General features: G+C 39.8%; 2 protein-coding genes across 3 annotated transcripts in view; both read left to right on the plus strand.

Moving 5' to 3' along the window:
- LOC110158069 (serine/threonine-protein kinase WNK2) overlaps positions 1-15,559 on the plus strand; it is a 42,648-nt gene extending 27,089 nt beyond the window's left edge. The window contains exons 10-29 of the mRNA XM_055165902.1: positions 61-894; positions 1,847-2,350; positions 3,311-3,376; positions 5,074-5,706; positions 5,838-5,881; positions 6,070-6,229; positions 6,311-6,427; positions 6,682-6,852; positions 7,456-7,507; positions 7,599-7,694; positions 8,553-9,286; positions 9,785-9,839; positions 9,908-9,963; positions 10,065-10,690; positions 11,116-11,345; positions 11,420-11,635; positions 12,306-12,404; positions 13,283-13,327; positions 13,616-13,920; positions 14,037-15,559. Of these exons, the coding sequence (XP_055021877.1) occupies positions 61-894; positions 1,847-2,350; positions 3,311-3,376; positions 5,074-5,706; positions 5,838-5,881; positions 6,070-6,229; positions 6,311-6,427; positions 6,682-6,852; positions 7,456-7,507; positions 7,599-7,694; positions 8,553-9,286; positions 9,785-9,839; positions 9,908-9,963; positions 10,065-10,690; positions 11,116-11,345; positions 11,420-11,635; positions 12,306-12,404; positions 13,283-13,327; positions 13,616-13,920; positions 14,037-14,408 (5,415 nt within the window). The 3' untranslated portion in view covers positions 14,409-15,559. The remainder of the gene's footprint in view (positions 1-60; positions 895-1,846; positions 2,351-3,310; positions 3,377-5,073; positions 5,707-5,837; positions 5,882-6,069; positions 6,230-6,310; positions 6,428-6,681; positions 6,853-7,455; positions 7,508-7,598; positions 7,695-8,552; positions 9,287-9,784; positions 9,840-9,907; positions 9,964-10,064; positions 10,691-11,115; positions 11,346-11,419; positions 11,636-12,305; positions 12,405-13,282; positions 13,328-13,615; positions 13,921-14,036) is intronic.
- A 514-nt stretch (positions 15,560-16,073) lies between these two features.
- brpf1 (bromodomain and PHD finger containing, 1) overlaps positions 16,074-17,319 on the plus strand; it is a 20,441-nt gene continuing 19,195 nt past the window's right edge. Inside the window, exon 1 of one of the 2 annotated variants that reach the window (XM_020922379.2) lies at positions 16,074-16,632. The gene's annotated coding sequence lies outside the window, so the exon portion shown is untranslated. The remainder of the gene's footprint in view (positions 16,633-17,319) is intronic. The other variant, XM_020922378.2, reaches the window with a different exon arrangement.

Raw genomic sequence — 17,319 nt, forward strand, 5'->3', positions numbered from 1 at the left:
TATTCTTGCCTTATTTCATAAGTGTATTTACATAACTTGTGTTTTGCATTTTGGTGTCAGCATGGTCAGTCCCCAGTCCGACCTCGCTCCTGTGACAAAGGTGAAGTGTGGAGACCTACTCTGAGCCCTGAGATCCGGACGCGTTTGGGCGCTGCCGCCAGGAGGGGGAGTGCTCCTGTTATACCTGTTATAGACACTTACAGAGCCAATCATATCAGTCAACTTAACGGCCACATTCACGCTCAGAGGTCAGTTAGTCCCACCCCCGTCCTCGAGAGCCAATCAGAGTTGAGTCCTACAGAACTGGAAGTAGAAGATATATTTCCCTCTCCTACGACTCTGCATCCTTTATCCCCAGAGCGCCGCCTTAGTGACACGTGTGTGAGACCCTCATCTGAATCGACCAATCAGAATCTAGCTGTTCCAGCTCTAGGTGGACGCAGGCACTCTGACCTAAGCAGTCTTATGAGTCTAACATCTCATCACAATCATTTACTGTCCATGCACAGAGGACACACATGCCAGGCCTGCTTGTCTTTGCTTTACATGAACAATCGCCCTCCCCTGTCAAACTATAATGACCTTCAGTATCCGACCACTGGGTTAACTCATGGATTAGGACGCCATGGTTCAAGCCAGAAAATTTCAAATGAGTCTTCAGATTTCTCACTGCTACAGAAGAACCTTTTTAACATAATCAGTGGAAAATCAGCTGTTTGTCCCACTTCACACACCCAAACCATGCACCCTGCTGTAGCTCGCCGGACACCTCGTAGTGATGGAGATGGCACTTTGAAAACACAAGTATTGTCTTTGATTGGAGACCTGGAATCATCTCAAGATCCCTTGCCTGCAAACTGTTTAGAAGATCCAGAGACCAGGGCCAAGGGAGTGGTAGGTCTCGAGATGAATTTTTAGCATCCTAACAAAGTCTCGACTGCTTCCCTAACCACATGTCTACACCCTAACCTTGAAGTCCAATCTGCATGGAGACACTATGATTTATTACCTTTGACCTTTGCTCTCTGGGCCCTGCTGTCTCAGAGAATGATGGTGGACAGTGCTACAAGGTGTAACTGATTGTGTTTTTCCTGCTCATTAACTTTTCAACTGATACAAATCCTAACACCTTTACTCCCTGAATATGAATCCAGTTTTACCGCTTTCCCTATTGTTGGTCTTAAAACTTGGTTGTTGTCTCTTATTTTACAATGCAGAGATCTAATCCTATCTCTTGTGTTCTTTACTGCTTTTTGTCCCATGTCTTTTACCGTACGCTTGTTTTTCCAGCTCAATAATAGACACAGTATAACCTTATTTGTCAGCAGTGATTGCAGCAAGTTCTCTCTCTTGATTCAATTTTAAAGAGGCCTTGGCATTTATGCATTGATACTTTGCAGTGACTTCATGCTGGGGGTGTTCTGCATGCATCTCTATTGGTAGAATGTTACCATGGTGACACAATGCACACATTAGCAAAAATGTTTCAGTATAGGTTGAAAACTCAAGAGAAAATACTAAATGGATTTAAAGAACACATTTTCAGGAGCCTATTCTCAATATGAGCATTCATGGTCCTGTTTAGGTGTTTGATTTTAAAACAAAAAAAGTGAGAGACTTTGTTGGAACTACAACAGATGAGATGATTTGTGTTGTTAACCAAGTCAGCTATTTATGGTCAGATATACTGAAACAAAGCTTAGAATAAAGTCCAACTTGAGTAAATCTTCAGACAGAGCAGTGCCTACAGTTATCTTCACACCCCCCATCAACTGCAAAGTATCAATTATGTTTTCTCTTTGCAGATTATGAACACAGTGTATTTACTCTGTTTCTTTTGTTTCAGGCTAGCTCTGTGGACCACCAGAATCAGTCTATTCAGGGCATGTCAAGCACCTCTCTACAGTACCTCCAGTCGGGGCTCAACCACCCCACTGCTCCTCTCAGTTCTCTTACCAACGCTGCAGGCTACGCACCTCAAAATGTACAGCAAAGTCAAGCGTCAGCCACAACACAATATATTGCACAGGGCTACCAAACACAAAGTCAGCAACCACAGCATCCAGCTAATTCAAGCTTCTTTTCACTCCAACAAACCTACCCCAGTTGTGTGGCTTCAAATCAAATGCCATCACAAGCTGCACCAGAAATTTACAATCAACATTTGACAAATCAGCCGAAGCACCATGCAATTTTGCAACAAAATACTGTGCTTTCACAAACCCAGGCAGTTCTTACAAACCAGGACTATGCACATACCATAAATGGGCCACAACAACATGCAGCTCCAGTCCAGTTTACTCAAACATTTGTGGAGGAGGGTCAGAGCTTGCTCGCACATGCAGCTCAGGTGAGGATAATGTCAATATATTCTTCTCTTGACATTATTATTGAGGGGAAAAAAGGAATTTGGATCATTTAAAATATTTTAATTTTAAATCATGTTAAAAATGTTTTAAATCAGTTATGAACTTCCATAGCAATTATTACATATTATACTTTCTTCATAGAAAGAGAGATATTATTTCTTTATCGGGAATATTTCCCAATATGGCATTAAACCTTTCTTCATCTTCACGGCGACCAAACCAGATCAAGTTACAGGTCAGAATGGCAGAATGGCAACCCTGCTCACAGTCAGAATGCCTTTTTCTTCAGGTGTGTTTGAACAGTAAAACCACATGTTATTGAATAAATGTAAGGTAGACCTGTTTAAAGTCATATTGTGGAGCATTCCAGGCAGAACAATGACATATCCATAGAAACAAGCAGGTGACAGACCCCCAACCAAAAAGTTACATAGTGCACCTAAAATGAATGCAATATTTTCCACCTTTAGTTTCCATATTCTAGAAAGTATTGCATAATTGACTTCCCCCACACTTACTTTTAATCAGCTAATTTGAAAAATAATCTTGTTACCTCAACTGCACCCTTTTTGTCTCAAAATTTATGAAAACGGTTATAGATTTTGGCAGACTGTGGTGACCTTTTTGTCTAACATTTTAGCTTGCTGTTCCATATTGGACTGGATATGATTGATCTCAACACATTGTAATTTTAGATTTAAGGCAAGTTGTTCAAATATCAGGTTTGAAGGTGATGTCAGTGTGGAAGCTCTATCATTTTGAAATGAGTAGGCTATTGTTATCTGAATCAATAGTAGGAAATGTGGCTTTTCAAAATTAGCTAGCTTTTCTAGCTTACATCCTCTCCTCGTTTCCTCTCCAAATGGTTTACTGTATTGTGCAAGCTATTATTGTCTGGTATTGAACCTTACTATTATTATTTTTCTTGTATTTTTTTCCAGACTTCAGCTCACCATCTCCAGCCCCTGCAGATCTCAACTTCCCTCCAGTCTACACAAGCTTGCCAGGTATCACATTTTCATCATGCTGTTTATGTTGTCATAAAGAAAGAATACATTAGCAATGCATGTTTATATTGCATATAAACCTAAAATAAATAGCTTGTTTTTTGCTCAAAGAAAGCTTGAGCAAAAAATGTTACATAGTATTAAAGGGCCCATATGACAACATTTTCTGATCTATGTTATAATGTTTCCTCCTCAAAACATACCTGGAGTTGTTTTGTTTCATTCACACAAATCCTGGATATTTAGGTTGAGTTCTTCATTGAAACCTTTACTAGAATCAACTGGATAATTTCAGCCCTGTGATTGCCTCTGCTGAACTTGGAGATGTAGACAGACTAATCATAAAGGCTTACTCAAACATGTGTGAATGAAACAAAACACAACTCCAGGTCTATTTTTGAGTAGGTAACAAGCTCATAAGAGTAAAATTTGTGTAATATAGGTCCTTTCAACAATAACAGGGTTGTATGGGATCTACCATATTTCTACCAGTAGTATTTCAACCATGTGGAGATTCAAATACTACTACAAATACTAATAATGCAGTTTTTTTCTGGTTTTTATTATTAATCCTCTGCACCGTTTTCTTGATTTCCTCTTTCCTTTCCTCCCTCTTTGTCTTTTAAGTTCCCCTCTTCATACCCCACAGTGCAGGTGCTGGCCGACTGTGACTCCTCCCTCCCCACCTCTTCCAGCTGTGCTCCTCATCCTCCTACAATCTCTCCATCTCCTAGCCCCATGTTCCTCTGTCCCGGGCCAGTTCACCCATCAGCCACCCCCTCTGTCTCCCCCCTCTCTCCTCTGATGGTAGAGAACATGTTGTCACCGAACATACCCCTGTCTCTGTTACCTTCTCCCACACCTGTGCTGGGGAAGATCACGCCCACTTCTCCACTGCACCTTCCACAACCTGTATTTACATCGGCATTAAACGCTTTACACCCCATACATGCTCACAGTGCCTTGGTTCAGAATACACAACCTCCCCCAAATGGAAGCTCTCTGATACAGGTAAATGTGATGTGGCTGAGGACTGGTCATGTTGCCCCAAGCTGCATGTAGGGCTGGGCAATTAACTGAATTAATTTGATTCATTCGGGTTTTTAATAATCAAGATTTTGAAAAAATTGTTAAATCGTAAAATTCGAACTGTTTACAATGTCTTAAATAAATGGCATATAATAAGAATTAAAACCTACAATGCTTCCCCTGTTTGAAAGACAATCAGTCCCTGCTCTGACTTCAAAAATCATTTAAAATCGTAATTATCTAGTGTATGCATAAAAAGACCAGATTTAATTGTTTGGCCATATCACCCAGCCCTAGTTGTGTGTTTTGATTTCTGTGTGCTTTAAAAGTTTGGTAAATTGTGATTAAAGCTTTTATATTTTAGCTTTTACAGTAGTTCAGAAATAAATTTAGCTGATGCTGGATGCATTACTATACATATATATGCTAAGAATATTGTACACATTTTAAGCATATCAGTAGAATGGCATGATGGTGACAGTGAAACACATTATTGTTTATTATAATTTATTATAAAAATGCACTAATTTATTCATAGGAAAACATAACACAACTGAACAAAAGTTGTCAGTGAAATATGTTAATTGATATGTGCCTTTTTGTATTTATAACAATACTATTATTAATATTACATACGATATTAAATAAAGTATTGTTTTCTCATTTAGCAGGTTCCCCAGCAGACCCATGTCATTCTTCCTGGAGCGGTTCCCTCGCAGTTAGTCCAGTCCACCTCTTCACCTGTGCACAGCGGATCACTCCATAGCACCTCTGCAGACAACAGCTGTGTGTCCCAACTGCACTCACAGCCCCAGATCCAGCCCCAGATCCAGCCCCAGATCCAGCCCCAGATCCAGCCCCAGATCCAGCCCCAGATCCAGCCCCAGGTCCAGCCCAGATCCAGCCCCAGATCCAGCCCCAGGTCCAGCCCAGGTCCAGCCCCAGATCCAGCCCCAGGTCCAGCCCAGGTCCAGCCCCAGATCCAGCCCCAGATCCAGCCCCAGATCCAGACCCAGATCCAGCCCAGATCCAGCCCAGATCCAGCCCCAGATCCCCCAGATCCAGCCCCAGATCCAGCCCCCAGATCCAGCCCAGATCCAGCCCCAGATCCCCAGATCCAGACCCAGATCCAGCCCCAGATCCAGCCCCAGATCCAGCCCCAGATCCAGACCCAGGTTCAGACCCAGGTTCAGACCCAGGTCCCAGTGCAGTCTGAGACCCAAAAATCAACAGCGGAGAGTGCCAGTCTCACCCAGCACAAAGCACAAGTGGCTACTCATGGATCAGGAACAACTATGGAGGTAAAAGTTAAAGTAGAAAAGCAATGGTATGCAGAAAAATATTTTTATGTCTTATGAGTAGTGTTGTAATAGTATAAATTAATTCTTAATGTCTTAAAATCAAGCAGATTTTTGTCAATTTATATTTCTAGGATCAAGCCACCGAGAAACACACTGCTGGCCAGAGCTATGACAGGTGCCATGTTTTGTTTTGTTTAGCTTTGCATGCTTTCTGTTAGTTACAAGTTGCAGTAATAATAATAATATTGAATGAAAAAAAAAAAAAAAAAGTTAAAATGAATAGTAATTTTAATTTTAATTGTGATGTTTGCTCAAAGCTTTTAAATTTGCAGCTTTCTTTATTAGTATTTGTTCTGCCTCCAGTGTGAACTCTGATGCCACGTCGGGGAAAGAGATGAGCGATGGGTATGAGGGCACCCATGGGAGCAGAAGTGATGCAAAGGTCAGAAAACACCACCGCAAGACTTCACGGACCCGCTCCAGACAGGAGAGAATCAGCAAGCCCAAACTGAGCATGCTCAATGTAGGTACTCTGAATATGTAGAAATTCATTCATCAGCGTTTTTTTTTTTTTTCCAATTGATTCTGCATGCTCCCCTTACAGGTGTGTAATACAGGGGACAAGATGGTGGAGTGTCAACTGGAGACTCATAATCACAAGATGGTCACGTTTAAATTTGACCTGGATGGAGACGCACCAGAAGAAATTGCAATTTACATGGTATGTGCTAAGCATACAGTGGCATAATCAGTTACACATTTTTTAGCTGTGTTTTAAACACATTCGGACTGTGAACAGGGTCACCTTTCCACAGATTTCACCTGTAACTTCGTCTGACCTGGTCTTTGTGAAGATAGAAAGATTTAATACCATACTGTTAAACATTCCAGACAAAGCAATAACATCTCATGAAGAAAAGCATTTGACAAACCTGTAAAAAAATTACACAATGCACCTTTAATTTTATTTTTAAGGTGGAAAACGATTTTATTCTGCCGCTGGAGAAGGAGATGTTTATCGAGCAGCTGAAGGACATTGTGGAGAAGGCTGAGGACATGTTGAGCGAGGACACGGAGGGCGAGAAGGATCCTGATCTGGGAGGGAGCCCGAAACAGAACAATACAGATGGCACCGTAGAGACAGAGGTGAGAAATGAACTGTCACCAAGTAATCAATCCACTGGCCCCTGTGCAGTATATGCATCATTGTGATTGCACACTCATACCGGTCAGATAAGTGATGGTCTGTGTTAGATACCTCCTCTTTTAAGCAAGGGCTGCGCAATATTGGAATAGATTGATGTGAAGTACAGCAATACTCTTTGTATTGTGATATTTTAATATAGCTTTTGAAACAATATATGGACAAAACCAAGGCTTGGCAAGGAGGAGAATAAAACAAACCAGCCTTTTTTAACATTTCCATAAAACAGTATTGTGATCTATCGATATCTTTGGTTTTAGCAACTTACTTTTATGATTTGTACTATTACCCAAGAACAGTATATTTACATACTCTACTTTTGCTATTTTCAGTATTATGAAGTAATTCCATTTCTATAAAAAACATTTACATTTTCATACTGTGGTCCAAAGGAAGAAAAATTGCCTGATGAAGGCTTTTTTTGCCGAAATGTTATTTAAAAATAAAAAAGTTTTGGACATTGGAGTGTTCTATGCATTTTTTTCACTTTTATAAAAAATCTTTTACACCATGAGGCTTTGTTTATTTACTTATTTATTTTTTAGGGTTCCCATGTTGTATTTCCAAGCAGCCCTCAACTCGTATATCAGCAAAATGGTAAACGTTTTAATTGTTTAATACACCATAATTCCCAACTGTGTTATATTAAAAGATTAACCATTTGAATTTGTCTTTTTGCCCTTGAAAGTCCTGCACACAGGCAAGCGCTGGTTCATCATCTGCCCAGTGGCTGAAATGCCCAACCCCAACACAGAGAAAACATCTGTGACCTCTACAGATCACGGTAGGCTGCAACATCTATCATTCTGTGCCACTGCACTTTTTGCTTTATTATGTAATTTACAGCCTTAATTATAAAGAGACCACTGCAATCAGATATTTTTACATGCAGGCCTTTTTAATGTGTTTTTCCTTTCTTATTTTCTTTTCTATCTCTTTATGGAACCTTGCTCTATAGCCTGACCAGATTTCAAACAATGCTAAACACACCCAGGTTGGGATTATTGGTATAAATACAATTGTGAAAAAAGAGTGTTACATTGTCCATTCTCCCCTCACTTGTGGATTTTGTTGCTACATTTTTTAAATATCTTATGGTCATTTTCAAGCGGAATTTTCTGTATTTTAGCTAAAGAAGTGACAATGTATCACCTCTTTACTGTGGGTCAGTGTCAGATTGGTCAAAAATAGGGACACCTGGGACAGTTCTTGTATAAAATTGTGACAAATCAGTGAATTTGGATAAATCTGCTGGGTCTGGGCACCCTGTTCTTGTATTGAAATGTGGTTTAGTTTGTACTAGTTCCATAAATATTAAGAAAACCTTTTAAACAAAATTTATGTTTAATGATTTGATCTACAGCCTTAAAAACTGAAGCATATACTGTATAAACTTCATTGCTGTGATTATGCCTGCATTCATGTGTGTGCTGGTCCATTGTTTTGTGGATTGTTTTGTGGATTGTTACATAAGAATGATTCTGCAGAAATGAAGAGCAGAAATTACACTTGTGCTGACGACGCCTTATGGTGAAATCAGTCAATGATATAACACTGTAGCAGTCGGGAGGGCCAGGCTTTTTCCATACTGCAAAAATGCACACTTTGCTTTGTTCATTTATTTATTTCTTTTCTTCTGCAGAATCTGAAAACTCATCTGTCAAGCCCACTTCCACGAGTGCTGCAGTGTCTACTCCTGCTGCATCTTTATCCAGTTCAACCTCCTCCACGCTGCCCCCTACAGACAAAACAACTTCAGTGCAACCACAGGACAAGACCCAGATACAGCAGCCGCAGTCTAGTGTGACTAAACATCCCCTTCCTCCCTCTAACCTCAACCATTCTTTTTCTGTTGAGGATCCTTGTATCTCCATGGTAACAGACATGCCGTGCTGTGCCATAGTGCCGCCTGTCTCCTTGGAGGTGAATGGCAGCGATAAAATGGCTCTTACCAATACGTTACCATCTCAGAAGAATCAAAATAAAATTAGTCCTACAGGAGAAATTACTTCCCAACAGTCTGTAGTATTGCAACAACCTTTCTCTTCATCAATGCAACCTGCATCGCTTTCATCTCAACCTGAAAGTCCTGCGCATCAAGCACCCCAAACCTCCTCGGGTCAACAGCAGCCTGTGAGTGGCCACCAGGGGGAGTCAGACAGCGAGGGGCCAAGGAGAGTGGAGTTTGTGGATCGAACAATAAAGACTTTAGATGAGAAGCTAAGGACTCTTCTCTATCAGGAGCACGCACCATCTCAGTCCTGTAACAACACCTCAGATCAGCAGGCCTCCAGTGCAGAAGACATCAGTTCCACACCAGGTTCAGATGGACAGAGCACAGAGGGGGGACATGCTAAGAAGAAGGGGGAGCCAATGGTAAATATGGACCAGCTGTTAATACTAGTATCATTTCTACTGCATAACTACTACTACAACTAAATTCAAGATCTCTCTCTTAAACTTGAAAAAGAACTAGTTTTGTTGATATGCTGTTACATTGTTTGTTACTGTATTGATTATACTGTATATATTTAATTATTAGTGGTACACAGATCTATCTTTTTCTGTTCCGACACCGATGCTGCTGCTTTGGCTTTAAGTATCTACTGAGAGCTGATATCAATTAATATTAGGGCAGAGACTAACATAAATATGGTTAAAAATATCCCCTTGTGTTTTGTAACTGTAATTTATCATTTAAAATAACTACAGAACAACAAAAAATATTGATAATATGAAGTGTTTGGGACAACATTGTTCAGTAAATTGTCTCATCACACATATATATTATATTATATTATTATTATTATTATTATTATTATTATGCCATTATTATACCATTTAATGATGATTGTCCTCTTTTTAATTTTTCAGCCTCAGATACCAGAGCATGCAGATGGTGTGAGTGTACTAGACTCTGCAGTGAAAGGTAAGTGTCTCATATTTTTATCTCTATATTAAACAATAGCTTTTATTTTAAAAAGATATTTGTTTTAGATGCCAACAAGCACCTGAACAGAAAAGACGCTCCCTCCTCAAAAAGCCGTTTCCAGGTAAATAAAGTAAACATTACAGTGACATTACGGTGATGGAATTGTTTATTAGTTATTCCACAACAGTTTTTTTGTTTTTTTTTTGTTTTGCGTCTTCCTAGGTCATTCCCACTCCTCCAGATGCAATTTGCAATATGGAGAGATGCAAGACAAGTCAAAGTATCTGTAGCTCTGTGGCTCCCTCTGGTGGTACAACTGGTTCTTACAGTCACACCAAGAGCTTAGCCAAGTCCAATAAGACCCCCAGTGACAACAATTGTGAAACATCTAAACCTTACAACAACAGATACTCTGCTCCACCAAACATGTACCAAGCCACTCCTGTTTCCAGCCCCAATAGCACGCCACAGCACATCCCAAGAGCCAAAACTATTGATTCTACCACACATCACCTGCGTCATCACTCCTCACACCTATATTCAGATTCAGCAGATGAAGACAGCGGTAGCACGGCCCCTGCCGTGTCCCACTCTATTCCCCCCACACATGCCCTGTCTGAACATAGTGGAAGTGACCTGATGAAAAGGGCAGTCGCGTTTTTGAGGCGCAGTGGACGGAGCAAAAGCGAGCACAGCACAGATTCGCCAAATCGTCACTGTGCAGCAATGAACGGCCACACCCCCTCGCCATCTCCAGGACACACCCAGTCATCTTACATCAGCAGTGACAATGACTCAGAGTTTGAAGATGCAGATATGAAGAGGGAACTGCAGAAACTGAGAGAAAAGTAAATTCTGTTGGGGTTTTTTAGTTTGTTTTTTTAAAGGTGCATTGTGTACTTTTCTGGTAGAGGGTCCACCAAATGCTTTTCTCCATGGAAATGTTATTGCTTTGTTTGGAATGTTTGTCAGTATGGTATTAAATATTTCTAATGTCATGGAGACCAAACCAGATGAAATCACAGGCAACCCGGCTCACAGTCAGAATGCCTGTATTTCTAAGTATTTTTGAGCTATAAAACCATTGATTAAATTAAATAAATGTAAGGTTATGTTTAATGTCATACTGCCAAACATATCTATAAAATCTGGTGATGGACCCTCCACCAGAAAAGTTACACAATGCACCTTTATGCACAATAAATAATACATGTTAATTCAGTTAAGAATGGTTGTAAAATGTAATCCCAAAACTTCTTTAACTTCTGCTTAGACACATGAAGGAGATATCAGAGCTGCAAGCCTTCCAGAGGAGCGAGATTGAGCGTTTGTACAAAGAGCTGGGGAAAACACTGCCCCCTAGTGTTGGCCTTCTTCATGCTGCTCCTCCAAGTGGCCGGAGACGCAGGACCAGCAAACACAAACTGAAGGCTGGGAAATTGATGAACCCAATGGTGCAACAGCTCAGAAACAATGTTAATGCTTCTACTAGCGACAGAAAAGGTTTGTAGAGACAGATACTCAGGCTGTAAACTATGATTTCTGGCTATTTAATTCTACAACATCTTATCCTAAAGGTGAAAATGCGATCAGTTCATCCGACTCTCCAGCTAAGAGCTCCCTGTTGTCTGAGGGTTCTACAGTTTCCAGTGTGAGCTCTGGATCCAGTGCTCAGCCTAGACCTGGTCCAGTCCAAGTCCAGACTCAACAGCCATGTTCCCTGAAGGGCTCTCTCTCCTCAGACAACATCTATACTGGACACAGTGACAGGATGTTGACACAAGCAGCACAAGGTACACAAGATACAAGTTTTATTGAGGCTAGTTAAGATGTACTTGGTGGTACCATATAGTCTTATATAATCACATCACATTTCACATTTTAATACTGCATTGCCAGTCAAAGTTAATCTATCACTTTTAGATAACACTGTCAGTTATAAGTTGTACTTTATTATGTTATTCACATTATCAAAATTCTGTTATTATCTTGGGGCAAAGAATTTTGGAGGGGAAGCACCTGTTTTAAAAGGGAAAAAACACAACTGCTCCATATATTTTCTCACATAATGCCATCTCGTACTTGCTCTCTTGGCATTTGAATTGTGTTATAAAATGAAAGTTACAAACGTTACTATGGTTAGATGGTGTTCGAGATGAAGCAGAACTCACATTGGACCATTCTTTAATTACTGTCCTGGCACCTTTTCACAATATCATGCATTTTTTATTAGAACACAACAGACTTCGCTAAGAAATGAAGAGTCACACCTGTAATAAACAATTCTATAAACATAAACACTGTTATTACAGATTTATTGTGAAATAATTGCCATCTGCTTATATTCTCCTGGTATTTTTGGCTTTGGCTTTACTAGTGCGGGTTTCTCATACCATTTTCTGTGCACTTTCACAAGTGTCTCTCTTGTTTCTTCTCTTCTTCCTTTTATATTCATCTTCACAGGCTGGAGCGTTTACCACCAAACGACAGAGAGAGTCACCTATAAATCTAGTAGCAAACCACGCACTAGATTCCTCAGTGGACCTGTGTCTCTGTCCATCTGTTTGTATTTGTTTTTTTCTATTTCCTCACTGTCATTTCCATCTCTTAATTTAACACAGTCATTTCCATTTGGCCAGTTGCAAACCTTTCACCAAGTAAATGCTACTGGACTGACGCTGTCAAGAGCATTTTGCATCAGCTACAGCTGTAAAGTATTTGGAAAAGAGACTGACAATTTGGACAGTTTATGCCATCTAGTTTTATTTATTCCTGACACTCCTTAGTTATTATATGCCCTAACTCTAGAAACGAATAACAATTTGTATGATAGTAGAAACCACAGCCCCTCTTGTGTTAGTCTTTTTTGTTTTGGGGAGAGCTCTCTGTGCCTCATGTTTGGATGGAGAAGACTGCATGATCCAGGCAGGGAACTGAAGGACACTTGCTCACCATTTGAAGGGCTGTATCATTAATATTAATGTAACCTATCCCCTTCCTCTTGAGTTATCTGCATGTTTTGGATTGTAGCTTTCATTTTTTAGTTTTCTGTGCCTATTGTGAGTTTTTTTTTTTTTTCATAATTTTGTAGGATTGTGGCATTTTTTTATTTAAATGGCAATAAATATTTTGTATGAGATAAAAACAGAAGATATTAATTACAGGCACCCAGGTCCTGGAGTTAAAGAAAATAAAAGATAATTCCAAAGGGAACACCACAACATGCAAAACTAGTAACTGTTCCTTACAAGTTTAGCTTGTCTGAACATACAGAAGACCACATAGACACTCTGTCTCTCTCACACAGGCATGACACCCTTTTCTCACCTTTTCTCTCCCTAAATGTTTTTATAGATCAATGTGAAGATACTTGTCCACTGACTTCTGCTGTTCAGTGTGTTTTTGCCTAACTCTCTGTCCTGTGCTGTTTACCTTTTTAGGGTCTACTCTGAAACGACTTTGTCTAGGCAAAGAGCGCAGTAGTAGTAACTATCTTATTTCTTCTTTACTCTGTGTCTAACTCTTTTCTCATATGTTATGTCATTTATACTGTGTTTATTCTGGGTAATTACATTATTTTACACATTTTTGTTGCATGGCAGTTTTGCCACATTGCTTGCATTTTGTTTTATTTGTATTTAATAACAATTAAATTCTTAATCTATTGGCTGCATCTCTCTCATAATAACTCGGCAAATAGATTCAGCAACCAAGAACAGCCAATAGATTAAATTGTCAAAAAACAGTTTTTAATTTTTGTAACTGCCCCTCAGGGTCTTCCCTCAACACTGCTGCAGCCCAAATGATGTCTCATCAGACTCCGCCCCCTCTGACCCCGCCCTCTCTGACCACACCTGCGCCAACTCCTCAGCTCCTCCCACGACTCGCTCAGGTCCAAACCAACAACAGCAACAACAAGAAAGGCACTTTCACTGAAGACCTTCACAAATTGGTGGATGACTGGACAAAAGAAACTTTGTCTGCTTCTCATAAACCCCGCCCCACACTTAATCAAATGAAACAGGAACGACGACAACAAGAACTACAAGGCCCACCCATTAGACCTGCTGCACATGAGGTATTTAGGACGGCCCACTTAAAATGATGACTTTGGATCACTCCTAGCTTCAGTCTTTGACATTCAATATGAAGCTAGATTATTTTGTGCCATTTGTAAACTTTTTTCCTTTCCAGATAAAATGCCATGCCAATGTTGGTTGCAGCCAGTTCCATCTGCCTCTTTCCTGCCCCCTGTCTGCTGCTTTAGGACCTGCTTTTCCCAATGACCATGGTCCAAACTCCTCCGCCATTCTTCCTCCTGCATATCGCTTGCCCTTAGGATTTTACAGCAACGGGGCATCTTTTTCTCTGACCCCGCAGTGGCCCGGGGTGCCTGCTCCTCTGGTGGGCTCCGGGGGTCCTGCTGTAGGCCTGCTTGGTGCTGCAAGAATAATGCCATTCGTTGCCATGGCAAACCCGGGGATGCAAGCCTACCCTGTGATCATGCACACAGCTGAGAATGGTGCATGTCCGAAAACCACTAGGACTACACAATCAACCGTTTAAACAAGGACATTGGCTCTACGCTTCAGGGGAGTCATGTGTATAAGATACAAGTGTTAAGATATTCTTGATACAACATCTCTATGTAGTTGTGTGTGAGTGGTATGTGTGTAAAACTGTAAACCATAAGTGTTAACAATGTATGCCTGAATACCTAATGGTTTCCACGCTTTGGTCACTGTCTCAATTCTGCCAAATGATCATGAAACAATTTTTTATGTCCACACACTACATTTGTTTTGGGCAAAGTTGACAGTATTTATGATTTCTAGTAATGTTGTGCCTTGGACATAGTTTTTTTGTGTGTGTTTCCAATCATGTCTGTAAACAAGTTATTTATCACTACCTTGAGTGTCTCATTTTTAGTGCATTCACTTTTTCAGTTTGTTTTCATAAATGCCCTTGTAGTAATGCACTTTTTCAACACATGCGCTTATTTGAATAAAAGTGTTTTATTTTTATTTACTTTCACCCTGTGTGACCGATGACATGCCATAATGATGAGATGTACAGTTGCCTTGTAAAAACCTTTGAAATATGACTAAATTGCAAAGATATTTTATGACGCCAGCAGCCAAAACCACTTCTTCAGGTTGAATGGTTCAGTGGGACTCAGCTTCTTTGGATTGGTCCTGTTGCAGACTTCTGCTGAGAGGGAAGCCGGAGTCCAGAGCCAAGTATACTGTACATAGTTATTTTATACATGTCTCTGGTAGAGCTTTTATCAGAATGTAGCTATTATTACAGTTTGAGGAAGTTTGAAAGTTTGAGGCTTAAAAGTGCAATTTCTTCTCTCCACAAAGCTTTGATAGTGGCCTTGCCACAAGCCTTATCTCTGGTGTATGTAACAGAAGCCACCTGCAAAGTAGAACATGATCAATCATATGTTGAGTGTAACAAGCAAATGGTCACTCTTCAAAACAAATCTAATTAAGAATAAAAACTGGTAAATAACCTTCCTCTCATCTCTGCTGCACTACAGCATACACTGTAGATTTCTTGTGCAATCAATTAGTTTATGAAAGTATTTTTAAATTGTTTTATGTTGAAATCTTAGTTTTCTGTGTGTTTCTTATGCTGCTATTTTGAGGAAATTCCACTGTACAGTTTCCACAAATTGTATGGTACTTAAATAAAGAACCCTCTTAAATGAATGAGTTTCTTTTTTACTTTGTAGATGTGTGCCACTCAGGAAGATTATAAAATTATTGTTACAAGCATGGATTGACCACAACTTGCTATAATCTATAGAGAATGTGTAGGCAAGATAAGCAAAAATAAACATCAGTAATGTAACAGAATACTGAGCTGTGTGCTGTCAAATGTAAGCATTGCAAAATCTGAAATGTTTAGTATGGTCAGTAAAACAATAGACTAATAATAATAAACTAATACTTTACAAGCAATATGAGAAAAAGCCAAAATAAAATAAAATAAATAAAAAATGGCTGAGGAAAGAGCAGTAACATATTCTGCTGCCAACATGGAGAGGAGGGTCTGCTATTTCATAGTATTGGCTATGGATGTGGCCAGAGGATAATGGCTTCAGTGCAGATCTGCCATTGTCCACTAGGGGATCTCTGCCAATGAAGGCTTGACTGTTTGAAGCTAAGACATAAGACATGAGCGTGTATTACAAACTGAAAATTGCGAACAAAATGTTTGTTTCTTGACATAAGCTACTGCAACACTGCATAATGATACGTTAAAGGGCCTGGCTAGGGCAGAACAGACAGAAGAAGAAGAGCAGCGTCTGCAACGGGCGCAATTGAAGTATGCGTCAGTTCAGGCTACAACACTGGCGTACGTGTTGGCAGATACGCAAGACTAACCCGGCGTTGATTAAACATAGAAAATGAAGAATTTATAAACTACGTTTATATGTTAGCGTATTTGTAAAAGATTCGATACTGATGTAACCGATTGCTAACAACATTTCATTTTCATTGGGAATTAATAAAAAATGTTATCGAATGTGCGAAGCTCCAGAAGCGACATGATGCTACGGACGCCAGAGCAATGGACGCCCCTTTTGTTCAGAGGAGTTCCTGAATTCCTCCCACTACAATGGAATAATTGGGTTATTATTTTTGTTTGATATATTTTTCAGTAGATGTACGCCTACTGTAACACGTTCCGTGATGATCTGATGGATTAAAAAGGACCAGATTATCTTTCATGTTTTGCGTCAGCTTTCCGGGGGCACATTCTTGAAGAACGTGGAGTAGTAAGTGTTTATAATGCTATACTAAATCTACAACACGCAGGGACTCGTCTTTAATCAACTAAGGCTATCTTTGTAGATAGAAACTAGCATCTTTTTGCCTGCATATAGACCTTGTCTCTTTATTTCGAAACACTGGGAAACGCTACCGTGCATTTAGCTTTTATTGGCTCTTTGTTCTTTTACAAATAAAGTAATACATTGTTACTTTTACCATCACTTTTAGTGTTGTTGTCGATAGCATTTTTAATAATTAAAAAGCGTTTTTGTTTGATTTCCTCCTGTTAGCAGACGTAGTTCCTACTGACCACTGGCTGAATGCATTAATTGTGGAGGGAAAATGTGATGTGTAGCCTACTTCTTGTTTGTTACTACACAGCTTCTTAAGACCCGCTTCGTGCTCGACTTTACTGTTCAATCTTATTCATTAATGATTTATGCATAGATTTATCAATTCAAGTAACCTACATATGTTTTAAAATATACCTGTATCAAACTCTAAAGCTGTTTACGGAAGTTTTTCATTTAAGAAGCCACAAATGTGTCTGTAGTGCCATCTGGGATAACCGAACTGTCTGTTATTTACTCTTAACTACAAGAACTTCCTGGTCACATGCAAGCCCCCCAAACAACAGGTGCATGCAGCACATAACATTACTTTCAATACTTCAGTATTTTAGCGTTTTGTAA

The sequence above is a fragment of the Boleophthalmus pectinirostris genome, unplaced genomic scaffold (genome assembly GCF_026225935.1).
Source record: "Boleophthalmus pectinirostris isolate CB_2022bp ecotype Guang Dong unplaced genomic scaffold, ASM2622593v1 HiC_scaffold_8, whole genome shotgun sequence".
Taxonomy (NCBI): Eukaryota; Metazoa; Chordata; class Actinopteri; order Gobiiformes; family Gobiidae; genus Boleophthalmus; species Boleophthalmus pectinirostris.